An 18,454-nucleotide genomic window follows, 5' to 3' on the forward strand; every position below is an offset into this window, starting at 1 on the left:
TAGATGGGTTGGACCTCCTTGCAGTCCAAGGGACTCTCAAGAGTCTTCTCTAACACCACAGTTCAAAAGCATCAATTCTTCGGCACTCAGCTTTCTTCACAGTCCAACTCTTACATTCATACATGACTACTGGAAAAACCATAGCCTTGACTAGACAGACCTTTGTTGGCAAAGTATTATCTCTGCTTTTCAATATACTATCTAGGTTGGTCATAACTTTCCTTCCAAGGAGTAAGCGTCTTTTAATTTCATGACTGCAGTCACCAACTGCAGTGATTTTGGAGCCCCAAAAAATTAAAGTCTGACACTGCTTCCACTGTTTCCCCATCTATTTCCCATGAAGTGATGGGATGGGATGCCATGATCTTCGTTTTTTGAATTTTGAGCTTTAAGCCAGCTTTTTCAGTCTCCTCTTTCACTTTCATCAGGAGGCTTTTGAGTTCCTTTTCACTTTCTGCCATAAGGGTGGTGTCATCTGTGTATCTGAGGTTGTTGATATTTCTCCCAGCAATCTTGATTCCAGCTTGTGCTTCTTCCATTCCAGCTTGTGCTTCTTCCGGCCCAGGGTTTCTCATGATGTACTCTGCATAGAAGTTAAATAAGCAGGATGACAATATACAGCCTTGACGTACTCCTTTTCCTATTTGGAACCAGTCTGTTGTTCCATGTCCAGTTCTAACTGTTGCTTCCTGACCTGCATATAGGTTTCTCAAGAGGCAGGTCAGGTGGTCTCGTATTCCCATCTCTTTCAGAATTTTCCACAGTTTATTGTGATCCACACAGTCAAAGGCTTTGGCATAGTCAATAAAGCAGAAATATATGCTCTTATGGAACTCTCTTGCTTTTTTGATGATGCAGCAGATGTTGGCAATTTGATCTCTGGTTCCTCTGCCTTTTCTAAAACGAGCTTGAACATCTGGAAGTTCATGGTTCACGTATTGCTGAACCTGGCTTGGAGAATTTTGAGCATTACTTTACTAGCATGTGAGATGAGTGCAATTGTGCAGTAGTTTGAGCATTCTTTGGCATTGCCTTTCTTTGGGATTGGAATGGAAACTGACCTTTTCTAATACTGTGGCCACTGCTGAGTTTTCCAAATTTGCTGGCATGTTGAGTGCAGCACTTTCACAGCATCAGCTTTCAGGATTTGAAATAGCTCAACTGGAATCCCATCACCTCCACTAGCTTTGTTCATAGGGATGCTTTCTAAGGCCCATTTGACTTCACATTCCAGGATGTCTGGCTCTAGGTCAGTGATCACACCATTGTGATTACCTGGGTCGTGAAACTTTTTTTTTTGTATAGTTCTTCTGTGTGTTCTTGCCACCTCTTCTAAATATCTTCTGTTTCTGTTAGGTCCATACCATTTCTGTCCTTTATCAAACCCATCTTTGCATGAAATGTTCCCTTGGTATCTCTAATTTTCTTAAAGAGATCTCTAATCTTTCCCACTCTATTGTTTTCCTCTATTTCTTTGCATTGATCACTGAGGAAGGCTTTCTTATCTCTCCTTGCTATTCTTTGGAACTCTGCATTCAAATGGGAATATCTTTCCTTTTCTCCTTTGCTTTTCTCTTCTCTTCTTTTCACAGCTATTTGTAAGGCCTCCTCAGACAGCCATTTTGCTTTTTTGCATTTCTTTTCTATGGCAATGGTCCTCATCTCTGTCTCCTGTACAGTGTCATGACTATATCAGGCACTCTATCAGATCTAGTCCCTTAAATCTATTTCTCACTTCCACTGTATAATCATAAGGGATTTGATTTAGGTCATACCTGAATGGTCTAGTGGGTTTCCCTACTTTCTTCAATTTAAGTCTGTTGGCAATAAGGAGTTCATGATCTGAGCCACAGTCAGCTCCCGGTCTTGTTTTTGCCGAGTGTATAGAGCTTCTCCATTTTTGGCTGCAAAGAATATAATCAATCTGATTTCAGTGTTGACCATCTGGTGATGTCCATGTATAGAGTCTTCTCTTGTGTCGTTGGAAGAGGGTGTTTGCTATGACCAATGCGTTCTCTTGGCAAAACTCTATTAGCCTTTGCCCTGCTTCATTCCGTATTCCAAAGCCAAATTTGCCTGTTACTTCAGGTGTTTCTTGACTTCCTACTTTTGCATTCCAGTCCCCTATAATGAAAAGAACATCTTTTTGGGGTGTTAGTTCTAAAAGGTCTTGTAGGTTTTCTTAGAACCGTTCAACTTCAACTTCTTCAGCATTACTGGTTGGGGCATAGGCTTGGATTACCGTGATATTGGATGGTTTGTCTTGGAAATGAACAGAGATCATTCTGTCATTTCTAAGATTGCATCCAAGTACTGCATTTCAGACTCTTTTGTTGACTATGATAGCTACTCCATTTCTTCTAAGGGATTCCTGCCCACAGTAGTAGATATAATGGTCATCTGAGTTAAATTCACCCATTCCAGTCCATTTTAGTTCGCTGATTCCTAGAATGTCAACGTTCACTCTTGCCATCTCCTGTTTGACCACTTCCAATTTGCTTTGGTTCGTGGATGTAACATTCCAGGTTCCTATGCATTATTGCTCTTTACAGTATCAAACCTTGCTTCTGTCACCAGTCACATCCACAACTGGGTATTGCTTTGGCTCCATCCCTTCATTTGTTGTGGAGTTATTTCTCCACTGATATCCAGTAGCATATTGGGCACTTAGCGACCTGGGGAGTTCCTTTTTCAGTATCCTGTCATTTTGCCCTTAGTTCATGGGGTTCTCAAGGCAAGAATACTGAAGTGGTTTACCATTCCCTTCTCCAGTGGACAGCATTCTGTCAGACCTCTCCACCATGACCCGTCTGTCTTGGGTGGCCCCACACGGCATGGCTTAGTTTCATTGAGTTAGACAAGGCCGTGGTCCGTGTGATCAGATTAGCTAGTTTTCTGTGATTATGGTTTCAGTGTGTCTACCCTCTGATGCCCTCTCACAACACCTACCATCTCACTCGGGTTTCTCTTACGTTTGACGAAGGGTATCTCCTCATGGCTGCCCTTCCTGACCTTGAACATGGAGTAGCTCCTCGTGGCCCTCCCGTGCCTGTGCAGCCGCTGCTCCTTGGATGTGTGGTTGCTCCTCTCAGTCTTTAATCCAATTTTCTGTTGATGGGTGGAGCTGTGTTCCCTCCCTGCTATTTACCTAGGGCCAAACTGTGGTGGAGGTAATGAAGAAAATGGTGGCCTCCTTCAAAAGATCCCATGCGTGTACTGCTACACTCGGTACCCCCAACCCTGCAGCAGGCCACCACTGACCCACGCCTCTGCCAGAGACTCCTGGAAACTCCGAGGCAAGTCTGGGTCAGTCTCTTGCGGGGTCACTGCTCCTTTCTCCTGGGTCCTGGTGCACACAGGGTTCCGTTTGTGCCATCCAAGAGTCTGTTTCCAGTCCTGTGTAAGTTCTGGCAGCTCTGTTAGGGTTAGGCAACTTCCTCCAAGAGGGCTTATGCATACGCAGGGCCTCTGGGCCCTGCCCCTGCAGCAGTCCACTAGAGACCCATACCTCCACAGGAACACTCAAACAGTTCTGTCTCGGTCTCTGTGGGGTCTGTAGGTCCTGGTGTGCACACAGTTTGTTTGAGCCCTCTGAGCATTTCTGGTGGGAATGGGGTTTGACTCTAAACGCAAATTCGCCCCTCCTAGCACCTTGCTAGGGCTTCACTTTTGCCCTTGGACGTGGGGTATCTCCTCGCAGCTACTCCACCGCCACGCAACCACCACTCCAGCACCTACTGTCTTGCTGGGGCTTCTCTGACCTTGAACGTGGGGTACCTCCTCACAGCCATTCCAGTGCCACACCAAAGCAAAAACAATAGCCAGTTGTGGATGTGATTGGTGATAGAAGCAAAGTCCAATGCTGTAAAGAGCAGTATTGCATAGGAACCTGGAATGTTAGGTCCATGAATTGGAAGTGGTCAAACAGGAGATGGCAAGAGTAAACATCAACATTTTAGGAAACAGCGAACTAAAATGGACTGGAATGGGTGAATTTAACTCAGATGACCATTATATCTACCACTGCGGGCAGGAATCCCTTACAAGTAGGCAATAGCCATCATAGTCAACAAAAGAGTCTGAAATGCAATACTTGGATGCAATCTCAAAAACGACAGAATGATCTCTGTTCGTTTCCCAGGCAAACCATTCAATATCACAATAATCCAAGTCTTTCCCCTGACCAGTAATGCTGAAGAAGCTGAAGTTAAATAGTTCTGTGAAGACCTACAAGACCTTTTAGAACTAACACCCAAAAAAGATGTCCTTTTCATTATAGGGGATGGGAATGCAAAAGTAGAAAGTCAAGAATCACCTGGAGTAGCAGGCAAATTTGATCTTGGAGTACAGAATGAAATAGGGCAAAGGCTAATAAGTTTTGCCAAGCCTTTGTGTGGATCAAAACAAACTCTGGAAAATTCTGAAAGAGATGGGAATACCAGACCACCTGACCTGCCTCTTGAGAAACCTATATGCAGGTCAGGAAGCAACAGTTAGAACCGGACATGGAATAGCAGACTGGTTCCAAATAGGGAAAGGCGTACGTCAAGGCTGTATATTGTCACCCTACTTATTTAACTTATATGCAGAATACATCATGAGAAACACTGGGCTGGATGAAGCACAAATTGGAATTAAGATTGCCGAAGATTGCCGGGAGAAATATCAGTAACCTCAGATATGCAGATGACACCGGCCATATGGCAGGAAGTGAAGAACTAAAGAGCCTCTTGATGAAAGTGTAAGAGGAGAGTGAAAAAGTTGGCTTAAAACTCAACATACAGAAAGCTAAGATCATGGCATCGGGGCCCATCACTTCATGGGAAATAGATGGGAAAACAATGGAAAGAGTGAGAGACTTTATTTTTGGGGGCCCCAAAATCACTGTAGATGGTGACTGCAGCCATGAAATTAAAAGACGCTTGTTCTTGGAAATAAAGTTATGGCCAGCCTAGACAGCATATTAAAAAGCAGAGACATTACTTTGCCATCAAAGGTCCATCTAGTCAAAGCTATGGTTTTTCCAGTAGTCATGTATGGACGTGAGAGTTGGACTATAAAGAAAGTTGAGCTTCAAAGAATTGATGCTTTTGAACTGTGGTGTTGAAGAAGACTCTTGAGAGTCCCTTGAACTGCTAGGAGATCCAACCAGTCCATCCTAAAGGAAATCAGTCCTGAATATTCATTGGAAGTACTGATGCTGAAGTTGAAACTCCAATTCTTTGGCCATCTGATGGAAAGAACTGACTCATTTGAAAAGACTCCGATGCTGGGAAAGATTGAAGGCGGGAAGGAAGAGAAGGGGTTGAAAGAGGATGAGATGGTTGGATGGCGTCACTGACTCAGTGGACATGAGTTTGAGTAAACTTTGGGAGTTGGTGATGGCCCTGCCTGGAGTGCTACAGTTCATGGGGTCTCAAAGAGTCAGACACCATTGAGTGACCAAACTGAACTGAACTGAGCTGTAGCCCACACAGGTTCCTCTGTCCATGGGATTTCCTAGGCAAGAATGCTGATGGGTAGCCATTTCCTTTTCTAAGGGATCTCCCCAGACCAGGGAGCAAACCTGAATCTTCTGCTTTGGCAGGAGGTGAATACAGATGTGTAATAAAGGAGTATTTTATAAGAAGAGAACTCAAAGACTAGTAATGGGGAATATGTTAAGTTGGAAAGGTTTTGAATTGGAAATTGGCAATTTTGAAATTTAGTTCATTCCTGACCACTTAGAATGCTTGCACATTTGGAATCATTTGCCTCTTTTCTGATCTGAAAACACACTAACATTCTATAACATCTGTGATTTTCTTAAAGATGCTCAGAGAAGAAAAGGGAAAAGCCAAGCAGTGGCAAAGAAATGGTAAAAGACTGATGGAGATTGGGTGCACAAAATGGAGTGGTAAACGAAAGGACGAAAGAGGGTGTATATGAATTAAGAAAGGCTTCTCTGGTGAAAGGGAAAGTTGCTCAGTCGTCTCCAACTCTTTGCGACCCCATGGACTCTTCAGTCCATGCAGTTCTCCAGGCAAGAATACTGGAATGGGTAGCCTTTCTCCTCTCCAGGGGATCTTCCCAACCCATAGATCGAGCCCAGGTCTCCCACATTGTAGGCAGATTCTTTACCAGCTGAGCCACAAGGGAAGCCCAAGAATACTGGAGTGGGTAGCCTATCCCTTCTCCAGTGGATCTTCCCAACCCAGGAATCAAACCAGAGTCTCCTGTATTGCAGGCAGATTCTTTACCAACTGAACTACCAGGGAAGCCCCATCAGTAAAGAATCCATCTGCTGATATAGGAGACAAAAGTTCCATCCCTGGGTCAGGAATATCCCCGAGAGTAGGAAATGGCAACCCTCTCCAGTATTCTTGTCTAGGAAAATCCCATGGACAGAGGAGCCTGGCAGGCTAAGTCCGTGGGATTGCAGAGTCAGATGCAGGAACTTCGCCAGTGGTCCAGTAGTTAAGACTCTGTCTTCCAATGCAAACAATCAGACACAACTTAGTGACTAAGCAACAACAACAATGAATTAAGGAAAATAGTCACAATACTGTATATATCACCATTTCCTTTGCTTTCAGAGTATAGTACAGGCATACCTCAGAGATACTGTGATTTTGGTTCCCGATTACCACAGTAAAGTGAATATCCCAATAAAGCAAGAAGTTTTCGGTTTGCCAGTGCATATATTTACACTATGCTGTTGTCTCTTAAGTGTGCAATAGCATTATGTCTAAAAAAACAATACAGTTACCTTAATTTAAAATACTTTATTGCTAAAAAATGCTAAGGATCCTCTGACAGCACAGGTTGCCACTTTCAATTTGTATAAAATGCAGTATCTTTGAAGTGCAATGAAATGAGGTATGCTTGTATTTATTATTATAAATATCCACCTCCTTTCAGATCTCAGTCAAAAAATTTGGAAATTTTCATCATTGCTTTACTTAATTATCCTTCCTTGTAGCCCCCCCCCCTTTTTTTTCCCTGCTTTCAAAAGCAGTGCCTCTGCTGCCAGTGGAGCCTTCTCCATGCCAAGAGAGTGTTAGTTGTGGAGATACTGCTGATAATAGCTAGTATTATTAAGCTGGTCTGCACTAGCTTCTTTGCTGACTGCATTAAGTATATTAGTTCTTTGATCCTTATATAAGCATATCCCTACATATAAACCTATATTGTACCCATTTTATGCTGGAGGCTCAGAGATGATCAACAGCTTGCTTTAGGATCACACAGCTAGGAAGTGGTGAAACTAGGATTCAAACTTAGGTCTACTAATTCAGAGCCCAAGCACTTAACCATTGTACTATATATACCTGGCTCTGTCACTCTAATACAAAGGTGATGTGTGCCTTTTGTTGCTATTGAGCTGGATGTTTTACTTTGGTAGCCCCCTAAGAAATTTTGAATAACCTAAAATACTGAATATAAGAGAGTTCAGCAACAGCCTGTCATACCAATCTGATGAGGTCTTTCAGAATGAAAGAATTCTCAGATGCCTCACCCCTGCCTCACCCTGGGCTGTGTGAAGAGGGTTGGACCCAAAAGAAGATAAGATAATACCCTGGGAAGCAAGGTACATTCTCAGGTGCCATCTTGCTTCATGAAGAGTTTCATGAACCAAAGATTGAGATCAAAGAGCCTAACCCTGAAACAGTGTCATCATTACCTGTTGGTAAGTGTACAAGCTTGGATTAGTAGCAGAGTTAGGATTAAAACCTGGGTTTCCTTATTTCTCAGAGAAGGCAATGGCACCCCACTCCAGTACCCTTGCCTGGAAAATCCCATGGGCGGAGGAACCTGGTAGGCTGCCGTCCATGGGGTCGCGAAGAGTCAGACACGACTGAGCAACTTCACTTTCACTTTCCACTTTCACGCATTGGAGAAGGAAATGGCAACCCACTCCAGTGTTCTTGCCTGAGAATCCCAGGGTTGGGGGAGCCTGGTGGGCTGCCGTCTATGGGGTCGCACAGAGTCGGACACGACTGAAGTGACTTAGCTTAGCAGTTATTTCTGGCACCATGTTCATGATGTCTAATTCATAAGGACTGTGGAAAGGTGTGGAAAATCTTCGGTACCAGCATTCTTTTACATATTTGGAAAAAGAATACTATGCAGTAAAGTGAACTGTGGATTTTTAAAAGGCTTTATTTGATTGAACTCTCTTATTTAAGTAGGTTGCTTCAACTCTAATGAAGACAGTGAAAGAGGATGATTTACTAGAAAGGTGGAAAAGTTATATGTTCAGGATGAAATCTTTCTTTCCTGTAGAAATGCAAGTGTTTATACTAAAGTCTTGGGGAGGAAGGTTGCAGAGAGAATTAATACGCCGCTTATGAGATGGAAGTAAATAGCTATTGACTGAAAATTTTACTCACTTACTTACCTTAGTTAATTTGTAGAGTTTTACCCTCCAGTGAAGAGCTATCCTTGTTTTATAAACACTGAACTTGAAATGCACTAAGAGATGTTGACCATTATGGGGATTCAGACTTTCCAGATGATTGTACTAGAAACAGTGTTTTATTTTTCACAAGTGGATGACTAAGTCATCAGTTCATTCATTTTCTCTCATGTTTATAAATTATCCTAATTTTTTGAATCAGTTTGACATGGGCAGATACTTAATTTAAATGGTTTTTATTTCCTTTTGATAGCATTAGAGTGCTCATTCATGCATTTGGAAAATATTTATGGAACCCATACTATATATGACACTGTCCTGTTCATTGGGAGTTTAACAATGAACAAAATAACAAAAATCCCTGCTTTCAGCATGAGAAAGCAAACAAGGAACTTATTAATATATAAAATAAATAATCTATCAGAAAGTGATAAGGTTTGTGAAGAAAAATAAAGTAGGGAAAGGAAGCAAGGAGTGCTTAGGAGGAAAGATTTCAGGTTTAAAATCTTCCTGCCATATTTTATTGCTTTTAATCTTACATATAATCTCAAATTTTCCCATTTCCACACAGAGCATCAAGAATTACATTTTTAGCTGAGTTGTAGTCTGAAAACATTACGTTTTCACCTAGATTGTAGTCTGACTGAAAGAGAATAGATCTCAGAATCGGTTACAGGGTAAAGGGATTTATAACCATGACTATGCAAATGATTGATCAACTGTTAGAAACTCATATGCTACTTACAAAACAAAAACAAATAAGCAGTCTTTAGTATTTCAGCAAATGTACTCTTCTTTGGTAAGATTATACTTAATAAATGAGGTTTAATAATGTAAAGAAAAATGATTTAACAAGATGAGGAATGTGTGGACTTCATAGTAACTTTTTAAGCAGATGCCCATTTCCCTGTTTGGAAAATAAAATTAAACTGGGCATTTTTGTCTCAAAGAATGAGATGCTAGTTATATCCTGAAAGTTAATATTTATCCTTGTCTTTTGTGCTTTTCCATTTTGCCTACTAGGAGAAATGTTCAGCCATGTGTATTTTGCTCCTTCCTTTATTCATTATATAAGTTCATTAGCTGGTGTTTATAATCCACCTCATATTTTTACTATTTGTTTAGTAATCCTAATTTTTTAATCTGAGCAAATTTTAGTATCATACATGACAGGGTTTGTTGTTTTCTTTTTTGGCTACAGGGATGTTTCCAAGGCTTCTAAGTCTTTATATATTGTGTTACTTATATTTTACCCTTCCTCTTTATTTACTACATAAATTCATCAGCTAGTATTTATATTTTGCTTCCGAGTTCTTAAAAAAAATTTCATGACACTTGTTGAAGAGGGTTCCTTTATTTAAAGTATAGAGACCACTGCAGTGGAGTCTTGCAGTGGAGAGGGAGATTAGAGGCTTCTCTGAATATTACATGGACACATGGGAATTTATCACCAAGGAGCAGAGTGGAGATCAGTGAGTAGGAAGTTACCAAGAGGGAACATCAGGGGTAAAGGGGGATTCTGAGTCAGCTGACCTAATAGGATTCTTGCTGAAGACAGACCTGAGTGATTAGACATCACCTGGGGGATGGTGGAGAATTCAGAACTTGATCGGATGTCCAGAATGATCATATAATGAGAGGGAAAATGGTTTATGCTAAGCTGACTTAGCAAGTTTCTTACTAGAACTGAATTTTACAAAGAAATCCATAGATAGGCTTAGGAGAAGTTCCAGGGGTCTGATTAAAGTTTGATGAAGCAGAGAATCTTTTTCAGTGTCTTGATAGGATTTTTTTTTCTGAATCTTCCTTTTCAATATCCTTTTTACAGTCTTATACAGTCTTACATTGATCTTTTGCTTTAGGGACATTTCCAAGGATTCTACTTCAAAGATCTGTCACTAGCTCTTTGCATTTTTTTCTCAGTATAAACCTATTCTTTAAAAAAAAACACAAAAACTATTTTAAGAGGGGCTACTTTACTTTGCAACCATTTTTATCATAATTATTCAGTGTTCCTCTAAATAGCAGACTGAAATGAGATGATTCATCAGTTTGAAACCAAAGGCATGCATAAATTATTTAAAGAGCAACAAAAGAAGCAGCACTCTGATTTTAAGCTTTTTGTAAATTGGATACTATATTAATAATACATTTTAAATCATCAGTTGTCGGTCATGCAGTGTGACTTGCTGGATGGTAAAAGTATAAATTCACTTCTTGTGTACAGCTCTGTGCTCTCAGGGATATATCAAGAGTAAATAGTTCTAGAATAGGGCAATGAATGCAGTCATGGGCATGATAAACCAAGAGCTGAGAAATCTTTTAAAATACTTTGATATATGAAGAAAACATAGAACACTATTTGACATAAATTGTAGCAGTATTTTTTTGGATCTGTCTCCTGAAGGAAATAAAACAAAAATAAATAAATGAGACCTAATTAGACTTAAAATTTTTGCATAGCAAAGGGAGCCATCAAGAAAACCAAAAGACAGCCTACTGAATGGGAGAAAATATTTGCAAATGATATGACTGATAAGGGATTAATATCCAGCATAAATAAATGGCTCATCCAACTCAACATCAAAAAAAAAAAAAAAACCCAATTAAATATGAGCAGAAAGTCTGGATAGAAATTTTTGCAAAGAAGACACACAAATGGCCAACAGGCACAGAAAAAGATGCTCAACATCATTAATCATCAAAGAAGTGTAAGTTAAAACCACAGTGAAATAACACCTCATACGTATGTCACTTGGTCATGTCCAACTCTTGTGACCCTATGGACTGCAGCCCACCAGGCTTCTCTGTTCATGGGGATTCTGCAGGCAAGAATACTGGAGTGGGTTGCCATGCCTCCCTCCAGGGGTTCCTCCCAACCCAGGTCTCCTGAACTACAGGCGGATTCTTTACCATCTGAGCCAGCAGGGAAGCCCAAGAATACTGGAGTAGGTAGCCTATCCCTTCTCCAAGGTATCTTCCCGACACAGGAATCGAACCAGGATCTCCTGCCGGGGTCTCCTGCATTGCAGGTGGACTTCATGAGCTGAGCTACCAGGGAAGCCCCAAATATCACCTCACACTCGTCAAAATGGCTGTCATCAAAAAGACCACAAATAACAAATGTTGGTGAGTAAATGGAGAAAAGAGAACCCTTGTACACTGTTGGTGGGAATGTAAATCAGGGAGGTCACTATGGAAAACAGTATGGGTGTTTCTCTAAAAACTAAAAGCTATTTTATAGTTCTATTGCCATATTTTATAGTAGTTCTATTTCTGGGTATTTATCTGAAAAAAAAAAAAAAAAACAGAAAAGGCTAATTGGAAAAGATACATACACCCCAGTGTTCATAGAAACATTATTTATAATTGCCAAGATATGGAAGCACCCTCAATGTCCTTCAATAGATGAATGGATAGAGAAGATGCAGTATCTGTACGTATACACAATGGAGTAATACTCACCCATAAAAAAAGAATAAAATTTTGCCATCTGCAACAACACAGATGAACTTGAAATCAGTACAAGAAATAAGTCAGAGAAAGACAAATACTGTATGGTATTACTTATATGTGAAATCTAAAAAGTAAGACAAATTAGTGAACATAAAACAGAAACAGATTCACAGATACAGAGAACAAACTAGTGATTATCAGTGGGGAGAGGGAAGGGGAGGAAGAGACAAGAAAGGGGTAGGAGATTAAGAAGTACAAACTGCTATCTATGAAATAAATATACTACAAGAATATAGAAGAATGTAGGGAAAACCACTCGGCCATTCAGGTATGACCGAAATAAAATCCCTTATAATTATACAGTGGAAATGACAAATAGATTGAAGGGATTAGATCTAATAGAGTGCCTGAAGACCTATGGACAGAAATTTGTTACATCGTATAGGAGGCAGTGAACAAAACCACCCCCAAGAAAAAGAAATGCAAAAAGGCAAAGTGGTTGTCTGAGGAGGCCTTACGAATAGCTGAGAAAAGAAGAGAAGCAAAAGGCAAATGAGAAAAGGAAAGATATACCCATCTGAATGCAGAGTTCCAGAGAATAGCAGGGAGAGGTAAGAAAGCCTTTTTAAGTGAACAATGCAAAGAAATAGAGGGAAACAATAGTGGGAAAGACTAGAGATCTCTTCAAGAAAATTAGAGATACCAAGAGAACATTTCATGTAAAGATAGGCACAATAAAGGACAGAAATGGTATGGACCTAACAGAAGATACTAAGAAGAGATGTCAAGAATACACAGAAGAACTGTACAAAAAAGATCTTCTTGACCCAGATAACCATGATGGTGTGATCAGTCACATAGAGCCAGACATCCTGGAATGTGAAGTCAAGTGGGCCTTAGGAAGTATCACTATGAACAAAGTTAGTGAAGGTAATGGAATTTCAGCTGAGCTATTTCAAATCCTAAAAGACGGTCCTGTGAAAGTGCTACACTCAGTATGCCAGCAAATTGGAAAACAGCAGTGGCCACAGGACTGGAAAAGGTCAGTTTTCATTTCAGTCCCAATGAAAACTGCCAGAAGGGCAATGCCAAAGAACATTAAAATTACTGCACAGTTGTACTCAAAATTGTACCGCACAATTGAATTCAAAATTATACCGCACAGTTTTACATGCTTGCAAAATAATACTAAAAGTCCTTCAAGCTAGGCTTCAACAGTATGTGAACTTCCAGATGTACAAGCTGGGTTTACAAAAGGTAGAAGAACCAGAGATCATATTGCCAGCATCCATTAAATCATAGAAAAAGCTAGAGAATTTCAGAAAAATATATGCTTCATTTTCTACACTAAAGCCTTTGACTGTGTAGATCAGAACAAACTGTAGAAAATTCTTCAAGAAATGAGAATACCAGACCACCTTCAATGGACTGGTCCAAATAGTACGTCAAGGCTATATATTGTCACCAGGCTTATTTAACTTATATGCAGAGTACATCATGTGAAATGCCGGACTGGATGAAGCACAAGCTGGAATCAAGACTTCCAGGAGAAATATCAATAACCTCATATATGCAGATAACACCACCCTTATGGCAGAAAGCAAAGAGGAACTAAAAAGCCTCTTAAATGAAGGTGAAAGAGAGTAAAAAAGCTGGCTTAAAACTCAGCGTTCAAAAAAACAAAAAGATCATGGCATCCAGTTCCATCACTTCATGGCAAATAGATGGGGAAACAATGGAAACAGTGACAGGTTTTATTTTCTTAGACTCCAAAATCACTGCAGGTGGTAACTGCAGCCATGAAATTAAAGGATACTTGCTCCTTGAAAGAAAAGCAGTGACAAACCTAGACAGTATTTTAAAAAGCAGAGATATTACTTTGCCTACAAAGGTCTGTATATTTAATGCTATGGTTTTTCCAGTAGTCATGTATGGATGTAAGAGTTGGACAATAAGAAAGGTTGAGTGCTGAAGAACTGATGCCTTCAAATTGTGGAAAAACCTCTTGAGAGTCCCTTGGACAGCAGGGAGATCAAACCAGTCCATCCTAAAGGAAATCAACCCTGAATATTCATTGGAAGGACTGATGCTAAAGCTGACGGTCCAGTACTCTGGCTACCTCATGCAAAGAGCTGACTCATTGGAGAAGACCCTGATGCTGGGAAAGATTGAAGGTAGGAGGAGAAGGGGACAACAGAGGACAAGATGGTTGGATGCATCACCGACTAAATGACATGAGTTTGAGCAAGCTCCAGGAGATAGAGAAGGACAGGGAATCCTGGCGGGCTACAGTCCATGGAGTTGCAAAGAGTCTGACACTACTGAGCTACTGAACAACAAAAACAACAAAGATATATCGTACAGCACAAGAAATGCAGCCAATACTTTATAATAACTATAAATGAGATATAACTTAAAAAAACTGTGAATACTTTGTTGTATACTGAAACTTACATTGTATATCAGCTATACTTCAATTAAAAATTAATTGAAAATAAAAGGAAAACCACTTATAATGCCATCACCATGAAATGTTAACTTTTGGTATTATGTCTTTCCATTGCACGGATCCTGATATGTGTGCATGTCCATACTTATTTTGTTAATTAGAAAATTTCTTACATGTATCCAGCTTTTTCATTCACTACTGTATCATGACCATGTCCCATATTATTGATATTCCTGAAAGTGAAAGTCTTAGTCACTCAGTCGTGTCCAACTCTTTGCGACCCCATGGACAGTAGCCCACCAGGCTCCTCTGTCAGTGGCATTTTCCGGCCAAGAATACCAGAGTGGGTAGCCATTCCCTTCTCCAGGGGATCTTCCCTACCCAGGAATCAAACCCAGGTCTCCTGCATTGGAGGCAGATTCTTCACCATGTGAGCCACCCTGGAAGCCCCATTGATATTTCTGGTAACTTAATTTTTTAAATGACTATATGGTCTTTCATTATATCACCCCCTACTGTTGAACATTTAGGTTGCATTGAGCCATGAAATTAAGACGCTTGCTCCTTGGAAGAAAAGCTTTGACCAAGTTAGACAGTATATTAAAAAGCAGAGACTTTGCCGACAAAGACCTCGTCTAGTCAATGCTGTGGTTTTTCCAGTAGTCATGTATAGATGTGAGAGTTGGACTATAAAGAAAGCTGAACACCGAAGAATTGATGCTTTTGAACTGTGGTGTTAGAGAGGACTCTTCAGAGTGTCTTGGACTGCAAGGAGATCCAACCAGTCAATCCTAAAGGAAATCAGGCCTGAATATTCATTGGAAGGGCTGATGCTGAAGCCGAAACTCCAATAGTTTGCCCACCTGATGAAAACAAAGAACAGACTCATTGGAAAAGACCCTGAACCTGAGAAAGATTGAAGGCAGGAGGAGAAGGGGACGACAGAGGATGAGATGGTTGGATGGCATCACTGACTCGATGGACATGCGTTTGAGCAATGTCCAGGTGTTGATGGACAGGGAATCCTGGTGTGCTGTAGCCCATGGGGTCGCAAAGAGTTGTACACAACTGAGCAACTGAACTGAACTGAGCATGTTTACTTGATTCTGAGTAACTGTTGATTGTAAGATCTGCTATTAATTCAAAAGCTTTTTGGAAAAATTATACTTTAAACTTGTATATGACATAGAAGATTCATCCTAGTTTCAGAAACATTTAAAAGCCAAAATGTGAGTCTTGTGTGTGTAGTCACTCAGTCATGTCCAACTCTTTGCTGCCTTTTGGACCGTAGCCTGCCAGGCTTCTTTGTCCATGGGATTCTCCAGGCAAGAATATTGGAGTGGGTTGCCATTCCTTTCTCCAGGGTATCTTCCCAACCCAGGAATTAAACCCTCATCGCCTGTGTTTCCTGCATTACAGGCAGATTCTTTATCCACTGAGCCATTGGGGAAGCCCCAAGTGTGAGTGACTAACTCATTCAAAATGTGAGTCTTAGAATAAAGGAAACTTAGAATTCGTTATTGCACGTATGCTGTGATGAACATCTGTAAACCTAAATATTAGACTGTCTCTGATTACATTTATTTAAGGTGTATTTATAGAAAGAATAGGTGATGTAGTTGACTCTGCAGATAAATGGCTTACAGACATCAACCCTTCAAGCATTTATAGCAGAGAGGATTGTATAGAAAATAGACTTAAGTTATTATAAAACACTGTGATAAATACTGTAATTGGAGAGTATGAGAGGGATAGCTAATTTAAATTTGGAGGAATTATAGAACACTTTCTATGTAGCACCTAAAGCTGTCTGAGAGATGAATAGAAGTTAGAAGAAAACTTCATCTTCCAAGGCTCAAATGTGAGAGATCTTACCCCATTGGGATCACTGAGGTATTTGAAGACAGCTGGAGGTTTAAGGTAGAGAGAAGGATCAGCAGAAACTGTAAGTAAGCTAAAAATTGAATTACAGCCATTGGATTGGCAGTTAGGGCTATAAATGGCTTCATCAAGATCAATTTCAGGGAAAGAAGCTGATTTGAGATGAACAAAAGATCCAAAGATAATTAAGCAGAGGCCTTACATGTAAACTTTTCTTAAGAATGTTTACGTGAAAGAGCAAAGAAACAGATTGAAATGTAGTGTCAGAGAGACCAGCATACTTGTAAGCTGAAGGGCAATACTCATTTGAGAGAAAAAAAAATGGAGATATGGCACACGAGATTTCTAATAGAGAAAATTGGAGTAGGCAAGAGAGGACTGGTCAGGGATCCTGGTGGAAGAAAATTTTGAGCTGTGGCCAATATATATTACACTTTGTAATTAGAAGAAAGATGAGTGGGGGGTGGGTCTGTATGTGTGTATCAGTCAAGTAGAGAGTAGCAGGAGGGAGGCAAGGCTGGGTCATCAAGTTGAGTAGAGGCACTTGAGGACAAAGGGAAAGGTTTGGTAACAGTCTTGAAGAGAAATGGGAGAACTTGATAAAGGGCAGCAGGTTCAGTGATTCTTGGTAGTCATGAGGGAAATCAAGAACTAATCTATTCATACATGGATATGATAAAGGAAAGTGCTACAGTGGTCTCTATCCAGGCTTGGGGCTCTGTTGGGCAGGTAGGTGGAAAGGAGAGAATCATTACAGACACTGTACATTTTTTAACCTCAGTTTGAAAGCAGCATTGATTTTGGTGAGGGTTGCACCTCTCTGTGAATATGCTAAAAACCACTGAATTGGATACTTTAAATGAAAAGAATTATATGATATCTCCTGGAGAAGGAAATGGCAATACTTCTGTATTCTTGCTTTGAAAAATTTCCATTGTCAGGGGAGCCTGGTGGGCTATAGTCCATGGGGTTGCAAAGAGCTGGCCGTGACTGAGCAACTGAGCCAATATCTGGTATCTAAATTACATCTCAATAAAGCTGGTATATACTTGTTTAAAAAGAATCTATTGAAAAATAAGTATTGCTGGTCTTTAGTTTTCAACCGTACGTCCTTTCTATTTTAAAGACATGTGAGATCACATTTTATTTTTTCGTTTGATTGTTTGTTTTAACCTACCCCCTTCTATTCTTTCAGTCGCTGGGTGAGTCGGAGTGCCACTGCACAGCGCAGGAAAGACCGCCTTCGCCAGCATTCCGACCACGTTGGGCTGGACAACGACTTGAGGGAGGTATGTGTGTTGCCTTCCTGGGATGCCTTGATGCGGGAACTGTAAGCTAGGCTTACTTAGTCCAGCAGGTATCATTGCGTAGGTTCTCTTGCATTCTTCTAAAAAAAAAATAATTGTTCAATTTATGTTTTAAAATAGTAATTCTCTTATACTGACTGACATAGCTGAAACACCTTTTTTTTTTTCCATTTTGTAATTTTTATACATCTAAAATAAGGCTGTAAAACAAGTCTCCCTCTGGACCACATCAAGTAAAGGCTGAGCTTAAGATAAAGTTTTGGTCAGTGTATCTCCTGCAGGGGGAAAAAAGTATAAGAAGCATAGACTTTCTAAGTTTCAAGCATAATTTAAACTTAGTAAATATGTATTTGCCTGTGATTTGTCCTTGGCTTGTTGACACCATTTTTAGGAGTGTTTTAAAATTACTTTAAATTAATATCCTTATGCTTTATTTGTACTATTTGAAAATAAAACTAATTATACATTTGAATAATGATAGGTAATTTTTTTTTCTCTCTATTTTTTCTTGTGATCAAAAAAATGCAGTCAATTATCTGTTAACTCTTTTCTAAACTCAAATGGGTTAAAAAAAAGCAGAAAACATCATTCAGAATATATATATTTCTTTTTGTTGATTTGTTCATACGTACATGGTTTTAAACATTTTCTTAAGAACTGAAGCATAGCCTGTCTACTGCTTTTCGTTGTGCTACTGTATTTCTCTCCTTTCCCTTCTGCTGTGACTTTATCATATGCATGCTTGTTTTGCTTGTCTCTTTCTCCCATCCTTTTCTTTTTTGCTTTTCTGTCATATACACTTCTCCATCCTCATAGCCTTCCGGGGAACTTGTGGTCTGTCAGAACTCCATGGCATTCTGGGAGTGGGATCAGGGTCCACCTCCTCCTGCACGACTTCCTAAAAAATCCTTCTCTGAGTGCTGCCTGGTATGTTCTTTGCCTGAAAGTCCTTTGCAGATGTTC

The 18,454-nt window shown here is 40.1% G+C and overlaps 1 protein-coding gene across 9 annotated transcripts in view; it reads left to right on the forward strand.

Annotated features, from left to right (window-relative positions):
- The window catches only part of DENND5B (DENN domain containing 5B), a 224,053-nt gene that overhangs the window by 158,390 nt on the left and 47,209 nt on the right, over nucleotides 1-18,454 (forward strand). For 5 of the 9 annotated variants that reach the window (XM_086401461.1, XM_086401465.1, XM_086401464.1 and 2 more), the window contains one exon: nucleotides 17,380-17,473. In XM_086401461.1, the coding sequence (XP_086257587.1) occupies nucleotides 17,380-17,473 (94 nt within the window). Of the gene's footprint in view, nucleotides 1-17,379; nucleotides 17,474-18,307; nucleotides 18,419-18,454 lie in introns of all 9 variants that reach the window. The other 4 variants (XM_086401458.1, XM_086401460.1, XM_086401459.1 and 1 more) reach the window with 1 other exon arrangement.

The sequence above is a fragment of the Bos grunniens genome, chromosome 5 (assembly GCF_055505025.1).
Source record: "Bos grunniens cultivar Pamir isolate PY7600 chromosome 5, Bosgru_T2T1.0, whole genome shotgun sequence".
Lineage (NCBI taxonomy): Eukaryota > Metazoa > Chordata > Mammalia > Artiodactyla > Bovidae > Bos > Bos grunniens.